Genomic DNA, 19088 nt, shown 5'->3' with positions numbered 1-19088 from the left:
TTTAATTTTATGTATTTATTTATCAAGCATTTTCTTAGCTCTTCTTTGTACCAGGCACTGTTCAAAGTGTGCCATTAATATTCGCTGATTTAGTGTGTTACCCATTCGTTCGTTCAGGCCATCGGGGCCTTATGAGAGTGGCCTCTTTATTGAGCACTTACTGTGTGCCAGGTGGTAAGCTAAGTTAATTAATTCTCACGTGAGCCCTTGGGAGGGGGAATATATTCATTCCCATTACAGAGGCTCAGAGAGGTTAAGTGACTTGTCCAAGGTCACAGAGCTAAGTCAGTGGCAGAACTGCGATTCAAAGCCAGACCCTGAATTACTCCAAAGTGCCTGGCTTAGTCCTGTCTAGTGAGCACCTTGAACCAAATCACGTTTCCAGACTAATAGAAATATGAAGTTTCTTATGCCCCAACCCTAACGAATCAGAGTCTCTGGCCCCTAGACTGACCTGAGCAGTAGCGTCTCCCACAGTGTTGTTCAAAACCCATTCTTGGCCAGCTGGCACTACAGAGCCAGACTCCCTGCCCTGCACACAGTTAGGCAAATAGAGCCTGTCTGGAGACAGCAGGACACCCGGCTGCCTGGATTGCTCCTTCTCCGCGTAGTAGGGGGAGTAATGGGGGTGGGGGTTGGGGGGTAGGAGGGTGGGGAGTGTCCCTCTGGACAAATGTCATGTCCCCTCCTCTGAGAAGCCCTCCCTGACCACCCCAGCCTACCGCCCTGGACTGCTAACCCTCTGCTTTGCCTTAGTTGCCCTCCCTGCATATCTTGGTCATATATATGGACTAGGATAAACCATGTGAAAATATCCTTTCTGTAGGTCAAAAACAGTTGAACATGGAACATTTTACCCGCTCCAATGTAGTAAGCATTTTCCTCTACCAGAATGCAGCTCCGGGAGGGTTGGTGATGTGTGTTGTTCGCATCCCTGTCCCCAGACAAAGCCTGGTACACAGTAGGCACTCAGTAAATGGTGGGCAGGGGCTTGAGGAAACCAGACTACCCCAAGGAGCTCCGCAGCCGACACACAGGCCCGACGTCGAGCCGGAGGGACTGAACCGCCGCCCGGACCTCGCAATCTCGGGCGCCTTCCCGGCGGCGGCGGCCAGGCGGGGTGGGGTTCCTCGTCATCCATTTACCAGCCTCGCCCCTCCGACGGGCGCGCCGTTAATGAGATTAGCAATTAAAAAGCGGGCCAGCGGCAGCGGCGCAGGGCCATCCCCAGGCCGAGCCGGGGCGGGACGGGGCGCCTGGCAGCCGCGCACCGAAAGCAGCCGAGCGCGGCGCCCGAGCGGGAGCCGAGCGCGCCGAGCTCAGGGGCCATGGAGAAAGCGCGGCCGCTGTGGTCCAACTCGCTGCAGTTCGTGTTCGCCTGCATCTCGTACTCCGTGGGCCTGGGCAACGTGTGGCGCTTCCCCTACCTGTGCCAGTTGTACGGCGGAGGTGAGTGCAGGTCCCAGGCCCCGGCTCCGGCTCCGGCCCCGGGTCGCTTTCCCTGCCGAGGGGCATTCAGTCCTGACGCGCCCAGGGATGCGCGCTGGAGTGGTCCCATGCTCCAGACCAGTAACCTGAGGCTAGAGGGCGTAAGGATTTGCCCAAAGTTACAGAGCCGGGAATCGGCCCCAGGACACCTCAGTCTGCAGCGGGGGCTCTTATCCAAGCGGCCCTCCGGAGTCTTCTGTAACCCCCAACCCCATCCCGGGAGCAGCCGAGCCCCCCACTACACCGTTCTGGGCCAGAGGCCTGGGGGCACTGTTTTCCTCCTTCAGCAGGAGGAGAGGTGGCAATGGTCTGACTTCTAGTGAGTAAACCTCATGTTTAAGTGTAAAAAGTGAGCAGGAGATTGTCTTGTCCACCAGAAACTGTTGCATATACAGGTTTCAGATCAGAAACTTAGATTCCCGGCTGCCCCATTTGAAACTCAGGTTAAAGGGATCTTGAGCCATTTCTTTAAAATTTTTATAGAAAGGTTGGTTTGGGTTTGGAACCACAGAAGGCAAGAAAGGCAAATCATTCTGTTTTTTCTTTTTGTGTGGTTTTTTTTTTTTACAAATTTTCCTCTGAAGCATCACATCACACTCACTGGATAGACAGACAGCAACACACACACACCTCATTCCCTTAAGGTCACAGAGCCGAGGACCTCTTCTGTTACATGCCAGAGAACTTCTGTGAAGACCAGGTGTCTTTTTGGAAGGCAATGTGGCAATAGGAAGTGAAGTCTCAGCATTAAAAAAAAATTTTTCTTAGTTGTTCCATTTCTAGAATTCTACCTAAAGGAAATCACCAGAGTTCTGACAGAAGGTAGAAAATAGAAAGATGATCTCTATCTTTTAATAAGAGCAAAACATTGCTCTTATTAAAGCCCTCAACTAAAGGGGATTGGTTCAATGAATTATGGAACATCCATGCAATGGGGCTCTTTGCAGCCGTTAAGATGGAGATTTCAAGCAATTTTATATGAGTATTTTCCCATATATTTTAAGTGGAGGGAGGGGAAGTCACATTCAAAGCTGTATAAAATGGATGATCTCAATTATGTTTAAAAATATGCAGAGAAAAGAGAATGGAAAAAAATACACCGAAGTGTTAACAATAGTTATCTCTGGGTGATTTTTGTTTACCTTGTACTCTGTGTGTGTTTTTCTGTGCGTGTGCATGTGTTATGTCTTCCATAATTAGCAGGAATGGTTTTTTCACTGTAAAGAACAATGAAAGATATTAGACCAAAGTATGTACAAAATTTAACCCATTGATGAAGACCACGACCTAAAACTGCTCCCCCTACCCTCACCTGCACCAGCTCAAAAAAAACTCAACAAAAAGGTGAATCTACAGAGGTTTTTCTTTTTCAATAGTGTATTTTTAGTTCTCTGGCTCCATTTTTTTCATTTGAAGGGCATGAATACATCAGAATTATATGAGGGGCATGTGTTGCCATATGCTCCAACAGACTCGTAACTGACTTTTGAGAGAATTCTTTGTCAGGATGAGATTTACTTGTCATGCTGTGTTCAGCATAGCTACCCCTGACACCTTTATCCTGGCTACACATTTCCCAACCGTCAGGCCAGGTGAGCCTTGCTCTCACATGACTATTTAATTCCTTGTTTCTAACAACACTATCACCTGAATAGTCTGTAGGTGGATACAGGTAGGGTGGAGTAGTTTTGAAGTGACTATATATAAGGAGTTGCTAGGGGAACCACAAGACCTTCAGGACCCAAGAAAAAGAAGAAAACATCTTGTGCTTGGTCCAGAGTGTACTTAGGCTGGATGGGTGGGTGGATGGATGGATGATGGTTGATGGACAGACACTGACGAGAGGATGGATAGGTGGGTGGATGGATGGAAGGATGATGGATGATGGGTGGATGGATACTGAGGAGAGGATGGATTGGTGGGTGGGTGGATAGTGGGTGGATGGACACTGAGGAGAGGATGGATTGGTGGATGGGTGGGTGGGTGGGGGGATAGATGATGGTTGACAGGTGGATGGACACTGAGGAGAGGATGGATGGATGGATGGTGGGTGGATGGACACTGAGGAGAGGATGGATTGGTAGATGGGTGGGTGGGTGGATAGATGATGGTTGACAGGTGGATGAACACTGAGGAGAGGTTGGAGTGGTGGGTGGATGGATGGATGGATGATGGATGATGGGTGGATGGACACTGAGGAGAGGATGGATTGGTGGGTGAGTGGGTGGATAGATGGATGAGATGGGAGTGGATGGATGTAGGTTAGATGGATGGTGCCCCCTCAAGACTAAGTGTCTACAGAATAAAGAGACAAACAGCTTATCCTGGCACAGTGAGGACTTGACACCTAACACCTGTCCCTATTCCCACCTCATTTCCTGCCACTCATCTTCCAGACCACTGCCAACTATTCTGAACAACTCTCCGTTGGTAAATGCCTACTTTCTGCCTCCACACTTTGCACAAGATACTTCCTCCCTCTGGGATGCTGTCGTTAGCCTGGAGCACTCCACTCCTCCCTCAAGACCAGGCCAAATGTTACCTTCTCTTTGTTCCTCTCCCTGACTGTCCCCACTGGCTGTCAGGCCAAGTGAGCACCTGGTCGGAAGACTGCACACTGTTCTAGAGTTTCTCTGTCTCCCACTGGCTCCATCTCTGTAAAGTGGCAGGTTCAGAGGAGGCGCCCAATAAATATTTGTTGGATGAATGAGCAAGGTCTGTTATGAAAAGTCGCAGGCTACGTGAGGTGGGGATGCTGGTGGTTTCCTGGAGCCTTTCGCTGCCCAGTGGTGTCATCTATTAACAAATGATTCATGTTACCTGAAACCCAGGCAGTCTATGGACCCATTCTTTACCTAAAGCTAAAGGGTAAACCAGCCACATCATGAAAGGCTTCCTTCTAAACAGAGCTGTGACCCCCACGCCCAGCCAACAAAGAGCTTGTTTATAAACCACAGAGCCAAACTGTGTCAAAATACTTCCCAGAATAAGACGGATTAGGGCCCATGCTCCTTTCCATGGGGCCTGCCCGTGACAGGAGGCTTGTTTCCTTGCTGCTCTCAGGGGAATGTTAATTCTGAAGATTACATGCCAGATACCAACCCCCTCTGTACCGCATGCCAGCGCCGGGAAAAAACAAAAAGCAGCTGAAGGAACTGCACACAAGCTCTTGAAAAAGTCAGCAGGTCTCGGGGACCATGTCAAAGTCTAAGGCAGTGGTTGTTCAGGAAGAAATTGGGATGCAAACATGCTGTACACTAATTCGTGGAAAATAAATGTCCCAGCAATTGATTTTGCTGGGGCTTTTTGTTGTTGTTGTTGTGAGGGAGATTGGCCCTGGGCTAACATCTGTGCCCATCTTCCTCTACTTTACATGGGACGCCGCCACAGCATGGCTTGACAAGTGGTTCATCGGTGCGCGCCGGGATCCGAACCTGCGAACTCTGGGCCGGCGAAGCTGAGCGCGCGCACTTAACCACTGAGCCACTGGGCCGGCCCCATGATTGATTTTGACATAAACATGATCAAATTATGGAAGAAACGTGGAGAAATGAGAACAGTTATATGGCTAGTGGAAATACGGATTTTTTTCTCCTAAATTTTCTCTATATGATATTTGAACCATAAAGAGGGGAAATCAGAGGACACCTGACTATGCAGTGGGACAATGACACTCAGACTGGATGTCCTACTTCCCCCCTCAAAGCCCCTTCTGCTCCTCCCTGGTGCTTAGAGCATTGTGTCTCAAACTTTAGCCTACCTGAGGATCTTGATAAACCACAGACCACTGGACCTCACCCCGGAGGTTCTGATTCAGACACCCGCAGGAGGGTAGGATTCTGCATTTCTAACAATTCCTAAGTGATGCCAATCGATGCTGCTGGTCCATGGACCACACTTCAGAGGAAGTGTCTGGGGTTTCCAGACAACCCTGGAACAACCACGCCGCAGGGCTCCTCGCCCGTGCGGGACACAGGGCGGGGCCCTTGCTTCGGGGATTGGGTTTGCTCCTCACGCGCTCTTGCAGCCCGTCCGGGCACCCCCGCTTAGAGACGGGGAACAGGTTCAGAGAGGAAAAGGCGCTTCTGGAGGAGCAGCTGGGGCTCAACCACTTGCATGTCCAAGCCAGGGTCTCTCCTCGGACCCTCCAGCGGCTGTTTTTAATCTGATAAAGGCAGGACAGGAGTGGCTGCCGCCGAGGCGCAGGCCTCTCCCAGGACCCCGTCGGAATTGCCATGGTCAGGGCGTTTCCTCACGCGGTGACCCTCACCCCGCTTCACCTCCACGCTGGAGGACTGTGACCGAGTGCGCTGGGTCAGCAATGTGGGAAGCCGTCTCGCTCTGGGCCAGCCTCCTCTCCACCCCGTCCCCTCCCCAGAATGTCTGGGGTCCTCCCTCCGCCAGGCGCACCCCATGCTCACCCTCTCAGGAAACCTCCTCCTCCCTAAATTAGAGGCGACCTCTTCCATGCTAACCTCAGGCTAAAGCCGTCCCTCCCCCGGCGCTGGACCGTGGGTCTGACGCGTCTCACCCCCGCCCCCGCAGTCGCGAGGAAAAGCACCCATCAGGGACGCACTGTCCACCGGCCCCGGTGGAGAAGCCTCACCCCGTCTGCACGTTAGAAGCCCCCGGGAACTCTGGAAAACACTGATGCCTGTGTCCCACCCCCAGAAACCCTGATTGCCTTGGTCTCAGGTGTGGCCTGAACAGTAGGCATGTTCAAGCTCCCCAGGGGATCCTACTGTGCCCCGGGGTTGAGAACCACCATCTTATGGTCCACAGGAAGGACCATATAAAATTAAGCAATAAATAACATAAACCTGCTAGGCACTTAATTTCAGTCATTCAGTAAATATTCATTGAGTATCTGCTGCAAGCCAGGGGGGAGGGGGGAGTTCACAAAGAGTTTACAAAGGGGGGGGGGGCGTAATATGGAAACATCCCTTTAGCGCAGAGGAGGAAGAGCTTTGCCAGAGGGCTGTTTAGAGGCTTTGCTGGAATAACTCAAGAGGAAGGACTAACTGCCCAAGAGAACCTAGAAAGGCTTCCAGCAGTGACAACATTTAATCTAGGCCTTGACAGATGAGTCAGAGCTCATCAGGCAGATTTAGGGGTAAAAACCTTCCAGGCAAAAGAAACCGTGTGTGCAAAAGGCACAGAAGGGTGTGCATTTGAGGAGAATGGCCAGAAACTCTATGAGGCTGTGATGTACAGCGTACGGGGCCAGGGCAATGGCGGGAGAGGAAGCCAGAGGTGAGGAAGGGTCCAGCATGAATCCAAACTGAAGGGCCTTGAATAACAGGCTAAGAAGATGGAACTTAACTCTGACAGCAAAGCCAGGATTTTAAGTAGGGAAGTGGTGTGGTCAGAGCCATGGTTTGCAGAGATTGCCAAGATGCAATCTTGGCAGGGATGCGCTGGCTAGCTGGTGAAGTGAGGACGCTGGCTGAGGGGATGGGCAAGGAGAGGAGGGGACAGAGAGGATGGGAATCTAGAAGTTTTAGACCAAGGGGTCAGGAACAGGAGGGATGACTTTCATTTTTCTCACCTGTGTCTTTGTTCTTTGTTTCCAAAATGTTGACTGGGTTTGACTCCAAATGGGAAATTTTGGGGGGGGGGAAGACAAGATGGAAAGGTGTGAGCGAGGAGAAGGAAGGCAATGGAGGGGAGTATCGCAGAGAGTGGAACAGTGCTTGCCAAAGTGTGTTCCCCGGACCAGCAGCTTCAGCATCACCTGGGAACTGTGCTCCATGCTCTTTAAATTAAACACAGACACACACACACATGCACCAAAAAGAAAAAATCAAGTTAAAATGTCCCTGTGTGGTTTTTGTAGAGGACAAAGGTATGTAAGTGGAGGGAGAGCAGGAGTTTGGAAGCCTGAGGACACTTTCCTCTGCCAGTGCCTGAATCTGATTAATTTGTCTTTCGTGGGTCTCAGAGGAGACGGAACGAGATGTAAGGGCTTGCAGAGATCACTTTCATACAGAAAGGAGTTTCTCTTGTAGTGAGATTCTTGGGTTTAGCAAACAGAAAGGGTACTGGCTACAACAATTAGAAAAATAAGTAGCAACATACTCTAGAATAACATATTCATGTGTGTTTTGGGGTTATAAATGCAATATATGTTCATGGTAGAAAATTTGGAAAATGGCCAGGCCAGAGTCTCGTAGAATTTGTTATTGTCCATGTTCCAGCTGCTGTGTCTGCCCTGTTCTCTCCTCCTTAGTTCTTAGGTCCTTAGGGATCGAGTACATGTTTGGGCTTGCTGTCCAGGCCTCCTCTCTTCTCTTGTAATCTCCTCTTCTTTACCCTTTTCCCCTGGGCCGCGGGGTAATTTCTCAAGGTGGTGTTTTTTACCTCACTTATTGCCTCCATTGGCTTTAAATTGAACCATCGTATTTTTTTCATCTTCATAAAATCTTATTTCATCTTAAACTGTCCTTTCTTCCTCACGGCCTGATACTGTTCCATAAACACAGTGTCCTCTTGTCTCTTAGAGACCATGTACTAGAAATTTGCTACAAATTCCTTCTGTTTCTCTCAGTAAATCTATTTCAGAGGAAGACATTTGCTCTGAAACCTTAGAGTGGTCCTTTTATTTTGATGTACAGTGTCTTATCATAGATCCAAAGACTTCTTTAGATTGCTCATCCTTTCTGAGGGAGGTGCAGGCCAATATAGACTTGCCCAGTGTACGTCTTACCTAATACACACACAAAATAAAGTGAAAGTAATCTTAAAGTAATAATTTCATATCAAATTTTTAAAAACACTGTTTTTAGCAACATGATGAACTTTACCAGACCTCTCTGTCATCTCTCTCTCTGTCTTCTCTGTAATAGCTTCATAGCCCACCCACCCAAGTAGAACCACCACCATAGAACCATTTACCATCAGGCAGTCATTCAACAAACATTTATTGAGCACCTAGTCTGTGCCAGGCCTTGTGTTAGGAGCTGGAGATTCAACTGTGAGCCAGTCTGCCCCATCCTTGCCCTTGGGAGCTGTTAGGGAAGTTTAGAGGGTGGACAGAGCAGTAGACACTCAGCAGAGGCTGTGAGACCGTGAGACCAGAGAGGGGGACCCCAACTTAGTTTTGGGTGATCTAGAGAGGTTCCTGAAGGAAGTGATGTGTATGGAAGGCCTGGTGAGACCTGAAGGATTCCTTCCCGTGTTCAGCAAATCCTCACCACGCTCTGCTCTCTGCCCAGCTCTCTTCTAAGCAGAGCAGGGAGCAGGAGCGTCCACACTGGTGGAAACAGACCCCAACTAGACAACTAAAATTACAGCGTAGTTTCACATGGGTGACTGCTCTGAAGGGAGGTCCAGCAGGGTGGGAGGCTAGAGGGGCACTCTGGTGTGGGGCTGTTTTTGCTGTGGCCGACCGGGAAGGCTGCTCTGAGGAGGGCAGGAGTGGCAAAGAGCTGAAAGAAGGGAGAAAGCATTCAGGCAGAGGGAACAGCGAGGGCAAGCGCACTGAGGCTAGACCAGCAGGAAGAGCCCGGTGACTGCGGTGCAGTGAGGGAGGCCGACAGCTCGGAAAGGAAGACAGGAGTCTGTTCACAGAGCCTCAGAGGCCACGGAGGGGAGGGCCTGCGGATGGTATTCTAGGTGTGAGGAGAAGCCAAAGCGGGTTGTGACCAGGTGGGAGGGTGAAGGGTGGGGAGGCAGAGACTGACACAATCTGGGAAGAAACTGTAGGGGGCAGCTGTAGGGTGGACGCAAGAGGCCCAGCACAGAGGGGAGGGCGGCTGGGATGTGACAGCGGGTGCCGGGGAGGTGGTGATGAGAGAGAATTAACCAGGCTAAGAGCTGGCTTTGTATCCTCCGAATAATTGTGAGTGTAAACGTCCCACTCACCCAGGATAATGCAGACTTACACACAGGGAGGGTGGGTGCCTCTGTTATCTACATCTGCGTGACAGACGGCTCTACCACCTAAGGACTCAGAAGGAACGATGGAGTTAGAAAATCTCCACTTGGCAACCAACACGGTAATAATGGTTTCGGGCAGGAATCGCCAATGGATGCTAAAACTAGTGGGCACAGGTCTGATGAGAAATAGATAGCTACCTCGTCTCAAATTATCTCCCTGCAAGATACTTCATAATTTCAGAGGAGAAATAGTAACTTGCAGCAGAGAAACCTGGTGGACCCCACCTTAACCAAGTGAACAAAGTTACCATTGCCATGAACGGGGCAAATCGACGCCACGAGCCTCTGGACAAAGACCCGGGTCACTCTAGTGTCCCTGCCAAACTTCAAACGAGGACATTTCACAAAATAACTGGCTAGTGCTCACCAACGTGTCAAGGTCACAAAAGACAGAGAAAGACTGTGGAGCTGTCCCAGATCAAAGGAGACTAAGGAGACGTGACAGTTAGATGCCATGCGTGATTACGAGCTGGATCTGAGACCAGACAAAGGACGTTAGTGGAATCATTGGTAAAATTCCGTGAAGATCTGTAGATAAGATAATAGTACTGTATCAGTGTGAATTTCCTGATTTTGCTCATTGCACTAGGATTATATAAGTGAATGTCTTTCTTTTTAGGAAATACACAGTGAAGTATTGAGAGATAAAAAGAAAAAGAAAAAGCAGTGGCTAAAACAATTAATTATTTCTCACAGTTTTGTGGGTGGCTGGGCGTTTCTCTATGGTTCTCATCAGGCCTGGTTGCATTCACGCATGGGTGGGCTGCGCTGGAGGACTCACACGTTGGGAGCTGGTGCTGAGTTGGCTGGGCCTCGGTTCTCCTCCACGTGGCCTTTCACCCTCAGGTGGCCTGGACTGGCTTCCATACAAGGTGGTCTCAGGGCCGCACTCCAAGAGGATGAGGGTGAAGCTGCAAGGCGTCCTGAGGCCAGGGCTCTAGAACCACCCTGGTGGTTCTCCTCCCACATGCTATTGGACACAGCAAGTCCGAGGGCCAGCCCAGATTTGTGGGTGGGGAAATAGACTCCACCCTTCACACGAGCAGCAGCAAAGACCGTGTGACAGTATTTAATTTCCCACCGTGTGCCCATCAAGATTTGTTGTTAGTGCTATCAAATCGATTCCGACTCCCAGCGACCCTATGTACAGCAGAGCGGGACCCTGCCCCGTCTTTTTGCACCATCCTCTCACCTTCCGGTGCCGTGTCAGACAACGCTCCACTGCTATTCATAGGGGTTTCATGGCCATTTTTTTCCCAAGTGGGTGGCCAGATCCTTCTTCCTAGTCTATCTTAGTCTGGAAGCTCCACTGAAACCTGTCCACCATGGGTGACCCTGCTGGTATTTGAAATACCATTGACATAGCTTCCAGCATCACAGCAACATGCAGCCGCCACAGTGTGACAATCAACAGACAGGTGGTGTGGTTCCCTGACTGGGAAACGAACATGAGCCATGGTGGTGAGAGCGCTGAATCTTAATCACTAGACCACCAGCCCATCAAGATACATGGGAGCAAAGGCACCATTTTTCAGGCCTCTGTCTGCCTCTCCCTGATGTCAGGTCCCCATGCAGAGCCAGTGTCAGAATTTTTACATAAAAGGAGCATGGGGAAGAGTCCATTTGGAAGAGGGTTGGTTAGTGGACTTGTTTTCAAACTGATCACAAAGCAAATTTTTTTTATTGAGGTATATTTACATGCAGAAAAATTCACTTTTTTTGGCATACAGTTCTCTGAATTTTGACACATGCATGCAGTTGTGTTACCACCACCACAATCATGCCCCTGTGGTCAGCCTCTCCTCACTCCCAGCCCCTGGCAACCACAGATCTGTTTTCTGTTTGCCTTTTCCAGAATGTCATATAAGTGGAATCATACAGTATGTAGCCTTTTGAATCTGGCATCTTTCATTAAGCATATTGCTTTTGAGATTCTCCCATGTCGCATGAACCAGCAGCTTGTTCCCTTTTATTGGCCAAGTAATATTCCATTGTATGGATGTACCAGAATTTATTTGTCCATTCACACATTGAAGGACAGTTAGGATAACTAGGCTAATTGTCTAGTTTTTGACAACTGTGAATAGAGCCACTATAAACATTTGTGTGTAGGTTTTTGTGTGAACATAAGTTTTCATTTCTCTAGTGTAAATACCCAGGAGTACAATTGCTGGGTCATACAGTAAGTATATACTTAGCTTTATAAGAAACTGCCAAACTGTTTTGCAGAGTGGCTGCACTATTTTACATTTCCACTAGCAATGTATGAGACTCCCTCCAAATCCTCGTCAGCACTTGGTATCGTCAGCGTTTCTTATTTTAGCCATTCTAATAGGTGTGTAGTGGTGTCTCGTCGTGGTTTAAATTTGCATTTTCCTAATGAACACTGATGTTGAGCATCTTTTCATGTGCTAATTTTCCATTCATGTATTTTCTTTAGTGAAATGTCCAAATTTTTTGTAGACTTTTTGAATGGAGTCTTTGTTTTCTCATTATTGAGTTTTGAGAATCCTTTATATGTTCTAGATACAAAGTCTTTGTCAGATACATGTTTTGCAAATATTTTCTCCCAGTCTGTAGCTCACTGTTTTTTTTCTGCTAATGGTATCTTTCACAGAGCACAATTTTAAAATGAAGTCCAATTTATCAATATTTTCTTTCACAGATAGTGTTTTAATGTATCCAGGAAATCTGTGCCTAATCTAAAGTCAGAAAGATTTTCTCCTGTGTTTTCTTCTAGAGGTTTTATAGTTTTGAGTGGTACATCTAGGTCTATAGTCCATTTTGAGATGTTTTTTGGTATAAAACGTGAGATATGGGTTGAGGTTCATTTCTCTAGTTGAGAAAATGATTGCAGAGAAAATTCACTAGGATTGTGTGTGTGTGTTTTGATGGCTGAGGGGGCAGGAGGGGTAATAGAAATCACCGAGGGATACCCAGCTGGGCACCAGGCCTGGGCTCCCAGCCTTCCCATGGGCAGTGGGCCATCAGGCAGGCCCCATCAAAGAGAAAAGCCTTCCATGGACCTTGCCAGGCCTCGTGGGGTTACTGTTTAACACCTTGGGAGAAAATGAGCTTTTCTTATAACCACTGAGGGTTTGCATGTTACTCCAAGGAGGTCGTGCCAACACGACCTTTGTTGTTAGGTGTACGGTGGGTGAGAGCCCCTGCCTGCCTCTTGGGCTCCTTGCTATTGAGCGGAACCTGGTAAGATGCTGGAACACGTTTCTGCAGGGCAGGGAGGGAGCAGGGCCTGGCAGAGCCTTCAAAGCAGAGTCCAGAAATGAGAGCAGGATTTGTAGGCCTGACACGAGCAGGGGGGACGACGCTGGGAATGCAGAGGCCGGGTGGTGTGGGTCCGCTCTCCCGGGTGCACAGCTCGTGCCTTTCTCTCCGTGGTGAGAGAGCCCATGGGGGCTGTGCTTGGTCTCGGGGCCAGCCATTCTACGTCTGGGCTTTCCATCCTGAGGAGATAACCGAGCACGTGGACAGGCTTTGCCGCACAGCTTTATTTAGGATGGCAGAAAATTGTCAACAGCCTAAGTGTCCAGGGACTGATGAAATGAACTCCGGGCTCATTGTCCCAGAGGGATGTTGTGCAGCTACGTAAGGGGTGACGCAAAGGTGCTGGTGTGGTCGGGAGACTGCCTGTGAGAGCCCGCTGGGGAGGAGAGTGGGTCATAGGACAGCACGTAGCTACAACGAAGGTGTTTTTGTAAATATTAGATGTTTACGTAAGCATGTATATTTCATTGTTTACCTTAACACTTTCACAGCCAGTTCTTTCTGTGACCAGCCCTTAATCCCTGCACCTGGAGTGTCAGGGTTTTATTTTAATCAGAAGTCCTGCCCTCTTCTCCTACTGGACCTTTTTTCAGGTCCACTGCCAAAGAGCCAGGAGCTAGGCAGGGGATGGCTGAGGTGGGGTGGAGAAGGAGGGCTGGACCCACAGGAGAGGCAGAGGGGCAGCCGTCTGCAGGGGCAGATGTGGCAGGTGGCCCCGCAGCAGGCTGTCTGCCTCTGTCCGTGTGTCTGGCAGTGGCAGAGGAGGGCTCCGTAGTTCCATTCACACTCCCTGGCTCCCACTACCACAAAGGGCACTTGTCTGCAGATGGCTCCTTGGGAATGCATGGGTTTAAAATTTTATTTGTCATAGTACAGTTTATTAAAATGAAATTTTAGGCTGAAGGCCACTGTATAAAACAGATATATGCACAGAGGTGCTCTGTAAAAGGAGGTGGTGGCCTGGGCTCTGTCTGTTAGGGACCCCCTTGTCTCCCCACACATACACACCCAGCCCCTGCCTCATCTCAGAAGATATGCGACCTGGAGGAGTATTCTGTGGCCCTGGAGAATTAGGAGGCAGCTAAGCTTCCTCTGACCAGGTGACCCCTCGGGGCAGGGAGCAGGGCTGCTGTTCTCCCATCCATCCCACACCCAGCTCCCGGCAGGCTCAGAGGAAGTGCTGAGCAGGTTTGGTTAGCATGCTGCCTCCTGTGGGGCACCATCAGGGCTGTGCAAAATGCCCAAAGCAAGTGTATGGAGCTGGGTGGATGGATTCAGGGGTGATGTTCAAAAGATTTAACAACTCAGTGGTCCTGGCTCTGATCAACCATTAGTTGCTACGATAGAAGGTGGAATGGGGTTTCTGACAGAGGCGCTGGGGCAGCTGAGGCATTGAGGAAGGCACTCAAGGGACTTCAGACAGTGGCAATTTATCACCCAGGATGGAAGTATTTATAGATTTTAGCTGACATGGCTACATGTCATCCATCCATAGATGATTGGACGAACAGACAGATAGATGGATGAGTAGAAAGATAGAAAGAAGGAAGGAAGGAAGGAAAGAAGGAAGGAAGGAAGGAAGGAAGGAGAGTGGATGAGTGGAAGGATGGAGAAGGGATGTATGAGGGAAAGGGAAAAGAATAGAAGGAAGGATGGAGGATGGATTGGTGGGTGGATGGGTGGAAGAAAACGGATGCAGGAATGACAGATGGATGAGAGAAATGACAGAAAGATATGTGGAGAGGTGGAGAGTGAGAAGGCAGAAGGATGGATGAGTGGAAAGGTAGAAGAATGAATGGACAATGGAAGACAGAAGGAAGGAAAGGAGGGCGGATGGAAGGATGCTTGCACAGAGGTTGGGTGGATTACAGAGTAAAGCCCGTCGGTGATGGCCTGGTCTTGGCTCTGGACGCCCACAGGTAGTTTCCTGGTGCCCTACATCATCATGCTCATCGTGGAGGGAATGCCCCTCCTGTACCTGGAACTGGCGGTGGGGCAGCGCATGCGGCAGGGCAGCATTGGCGCCTGGAGGACCATCAGCCCCTACCTCAGTGGTGTCGGTATGTGGACCCTCCCCCACCCTCTCCCTCCTGGAGACCCCCATACTGTATCCTGGGCAGCACGGGGTGGGGTGAGACTCCATTGGCAAAGCTGCTGGAGCGAGGGGCAAGCATGAAGCCCAAGAGAGAGCCCTTAACTGGGGTGGACTGACGGCCCAGGAGGGGTGCCATGGAATGTGGGCCGAGAGGGGCTGGGCTTCTTACCTACAGGGCAGTGAGAAAGGGAGGATGCACACCCCCTGGGGAACTGATAGCACATTGCTTCTCTTCTCTGGGCCTCAGTTTGCTCATCTGTGAAAGGGAAATGCTGCCCAGCAATAACTCAGTGTCGCAGCTAGCAACCCTCTGGGAATCGTGTAACTGCTCCCTGCTAAGTATTAAGAAGAACATCTCTCTCTGTAGTGAGCACCCACTATGTGCCAGGTGCTAGCCTGTACAATGGATGTGCATGAGCTCATTTCATCTTCACACCACTGGGAGGCTGGGGGTGGGGGAGCATTAACATTTCCAGGGTCGGGAAGCAGAGGCACTCGTGGCTGTCAGAGGGCGCTGCCTGACATCCGGCCTCCCCTGAGTCCCTTCACGCCAGTGCCCGGGAGATGGTTAACCTGCCCTGCACAGCCCTCCTGTTCCAGGGCTGTCTCCCCGGCAGGAGGAACCTTGACCAGCAATGCTCATCCCTCCCGCCCCCAGAAAAGAAGGCAGGCAGGAAAGCAGAGTGACATTTCAGGAGCAAGGAGGGCGTCAACTTGGACATGACAGTCTCAGATGCAGAAGACATGTACCCAGTGGCCTCAGAAATCATCTCCAAACCTGAACTGCCTCCTCATCTTGAATGGCTGTTACTTTTTAACTTAGAGTGTGGTTTTACAATCTGCCCAAGTAAGCAATCACAGAGGGCTTCTCTGAGGCAGCATTTGCTGCGTAATAGGAAAGATACCAGATGTTTGTGCCAATCAGGGGTGCTGTGAATGTTTAACCACTGGCTTTCAAGGTGGTTGGCCTGGCTGTAGCATTTACTGATCCTGGCAGTGTAAATATTCCCACCATGGCCAATTTCAAACTACGAACGGATGTCCCAGACTGTGGGGTTGGACAGAGAGGCGCACAATGGCTCTGGGGGACCAGAGTGGGCCGGCTGTAGAACACCCCTGGTTGCCACCCCTCCCTCTGCTCTGTGGGCCCCTACCCCAGTTCCCCACAGGCCTGACCAGGTGGGGCAGCCCCTGTCCCCTCCACTCCTACACCCCTGCTCCCTGCCACCATGGGGCAGGTTTGGTCCGAGTAACCCAACTTCAGGTAGTGAGCCAAGGAGGGGGCAATGGTAATGTCTGGTATCAGGGTGGCACTTGGCAGGGACAAAGTGCTTCTCACACTAGGTCTGAACCCTAGTTCTGCCACTTAACAGCTGGGTGGTCTGGGCAAGCTCGGTGCCTTGGTTTTCTCCTCTGTGAAATGGGGATAATAACGCCCACTTCGCAACATTTTTGTGAGGACCTGAGGCACATCAAGTACTTAGTACAGCAGCTGGCACCAGATCTCAAACACATGTCATCAGCCTCCTGTCCCAGAAGATGGGAGGGGGCAGGGGGGAAGAGACTAACCCTTAGAGGGTGCTCGCAGGTGCCTGGTCACGGTTCACCATCTCACAAACCTGCTGACGGAGGTTTTGCCATCCCAGGGCAGTCACCACAGGCGTGACCTGGGGGTGCGCACTGACGGGGCCACCACGGCCTCGTCCAGGCGGGCGGGGAAGGGCCGTCCTCAGCCTGCCCTCTGCCTCCTCGCAGGCATCTCCAGCGTGGTGGTCTCCTTCTTCCTGTCCATGTACTACAACGTCATCAACGCCTGGGGCTTCTGGTACCTCTTCCACTCCTTCCAGGTGAGCGGAGACTGCGCCAGAGCCCGAGCTGGAAAGGGAGAGGGGAGCAGGGCTTCCCACGGGGGACAGCCGGGAGGGGCCGCCCTCCGGGAAAGTGTGGAGGTTGAGGGCAGCAGCCCCTGGGGAGCCAGGAAGTGGTGTGAGGGCTGGGGGCGGCGCTGAGCACCCAAACCAATGGAGAGCTTCTGAACCTGGGCTCCGTGGACCCCTGCAGGCGTAAGCCAGATTGTGCACGTGCATGTGCATGTTTCTAGGGAGCAGTGCACGGCTTTCATCGGGTTCTCTCTGGAGGATGTGACCTCCAAAATATTAAGAACCACTGCAGAGTGGGCCCAGGGGGAAATCTGTGGAGAGACCCCATGAGGAGGGATTCCACCAACCCACAATACAGCGCCGGCCTCCCTCCTCCCCCTCCTGCCTCCCGTCACCTGTCCTTCCAAGTTTCTAACTCCAGGCCGAGCCTCTCCTCTTCCCTGCAGACCAAGAGTCCTCCCAGAAGGCCCGCTGTCACCCCTGTAACTCAGTAGGGGCTATTCCCAAAGAGAAACATTTTAAACATGTGTTTCTGATTATAACCTTAGCTGACGCTCGTTGTAGAAAATGTGGAAGGGCTGAGAATTGTGGAGAAGAGCGAGCCCTAATTCCTCACCGGGAGGTGGTCTTTGCATCCAGGCCAAGAGGAAATTCCCCTCCACTGCCCACGTTCATTTCTTGCCCTCGGCCCCTGCCGTTCACTCTCAGGGACCCCACCCCACTGCCCCCACTTGCCTTCCAGCAACCTCCTCCATCTCAGCCTCTTCCCAGATGGGAAAAGAGGAGGGGGAGACGGGAGCGAACTGGGCAGATGTCTCACCCTTTGCACCCTTCACAGGACGAAAGCCAGGCAGGGCTGGCCACGCACTGTGGACTAACCCCAACTTGTGGGGTCACTCTCTGGAGCACTGGGGCACAGCCTTGAGTCTTTGGGGCCCCCAGAATGGCTGGGGGAATGACTTCAATAACCAGGACTTGGTGTCTACACTGGGAAGGTGCTACACCCTACTCTGGCTCCCCAGTCAGCTCTGCCCAGGTCGCCCCATTGGAAACTGCCCTGTGTACATCCCTGACAGGAAAGACTCTCTGCCCTGAGCTTAGCTGCCTCCCCTCATCCTCTCCCTGGCTCAGCCTAGAGTTCCATGAAGACTGGCCAAAATCCTGCCTCTCTTCCGCCTTCTGAGTAGAAACAGGGCAGCTCCTCTTACTCTCCAGCCTGGTGATCATTTCCCGTCCTCTGTTCAGGGCTGTCATGTATAGTTGGGCAGGTTGTGCACTGCACAACGCCACTCCAACTAAGGGGTTACCATACACGTTGCAGGCATTATAGATCTGTATTCTTATTAAGACAGTTTTCCAAAGGTGGAAGCAACATGTCCTATTCTAACAAAATCAGAATAATTTGACCATCTTTCAAAGGTCAAAATAAAGTGTCTCAAGAAAGGGTGCACCTTTTTTTAACCCTCAGGAGTATGAGGGCCAGCAATTCCTGAAAATCACTTGGCCATTCATTCATTCTATCCTTCACAGTCCACGAACTTCTCCCTTAGTCCCTTGCTTTGGAGCCTCCTCCATGGTCACATAGTAACAGCAGCAGCAGACAGTCACTTACACTTGCTCTGGGCCAGGCAGAGTAGCGAGCACTTTAGAAGTATTCACTCACGTAATCGTCACCACGACCCTGTGAGGCTGAGAGCACTGAGGACCTGAGGCAGAGGGCAGCCAAGCAGCTGTGACTCAGGCCTTCAGGCTTTCCAGCCTCATGTCCAGCCTTTCCCAGCAGGAGCCCTGGAGCCATTACAGATGCAGATGTGGGACCCCAGCCTGACCACTGATTCCACCACCAGCTATAGTGAGGGCTGGACCCAAGTCTTATCCACGCCAGGACTTGCTAGGGACTTGTGGAAATAAACAGACCACCCGGTGAGAACAAGGAGAGGCGTTTATTCAGAGCTGCTATAGCGAGCGAGTCAGGCAGGCAGAGCAGTGGGAAAGCATGTTAGTGGAAGAAGGGAAGGCTTCAGGCGTGCCCTGGTTGGAGGCTGTGGGCATGGGGAAGCTACAGGTGGGCTATCTATGTGACTGATTAGGTGATTAGGGGAGTATGTTTGGCTTTCTATGGTTGGTCCCCAGTTGGAGGGAACACAAGTTGGGGAAGCTGGCAGTCAGTGATCAAGTCCTGACCGTTCTGGGCCGATTACTGCAGACACTGTGGTTTGAGTCCCTGGGCTGGTTGCTGCAGAGGTTGTGGGTCAGAGTTCCATTGCATAGATGCTCTGGCCATTGTCTGTTTGATTCAGTCTCTCAGACCCACAACAGAGTTCAGTAGTCTTCAAAAAATTCCTGTAAGGTGGCAAGAAGTGTGGAATCCCGTCCTCATGCTCCTCTCCCCTCCCTGCCTC

General features: G+C 50.9%; 1 protein-coding gene across 3 annotated transcripts in view; it reads left to right on the top strand.

Annotated features, from left to right (window-relative positions):
- The first annotated feature begins 1313 nt into the window (after positions 1 to 1313).
- Positions 1314 to 19088, top strand: part of SLC6A20 (solute carrier family 6 member 20) — a 35600-nt gene continuing 17825 nt past the window's right edge. The window contains exons 1-3 of one of the 3 annotated variants that reach the window (XM_004419601.3): positions 1314 to 1449; positions 14631 to 14771; positions 16562 to 16653. In XM_004419601.3, coding sequence (XP_004419658.1) covers positions 1329 to 1449; positions 14631 to 14771; positions 16562 to 16653 — 354 coding nt within the window. In that variant the 5' untranslated portion in view covers positions 1314 to 1328. The remainder of the gene's footprint in view (positions 1450 to 14630; positions 14772 to 16561; positions 16654 to 19088) is intronic. The other 2 variants (XM_087431723.1, XM_087431724.1) reach the window with 2 other exon arrangements.

This window comes from Ceratotherium simum, chromosome 5 (genome assembly GCF_057802395.1).
Source record: "Ceratotherium simum simum isolate JZ-2026a chromosome 5, ASM5780239v1, whole genome shotgun sequence".
NCBI lineage: Eukaryota > Metazoa > Chordata > Mammalia > Perissodactyla > Rhinocerotidae > Ceratotherium > Ceratotherium simum.
Note: the sequence above shows the minus strand (reverse complement) of the source record. Positions and strands in the feature narration are given on the sequence as shown.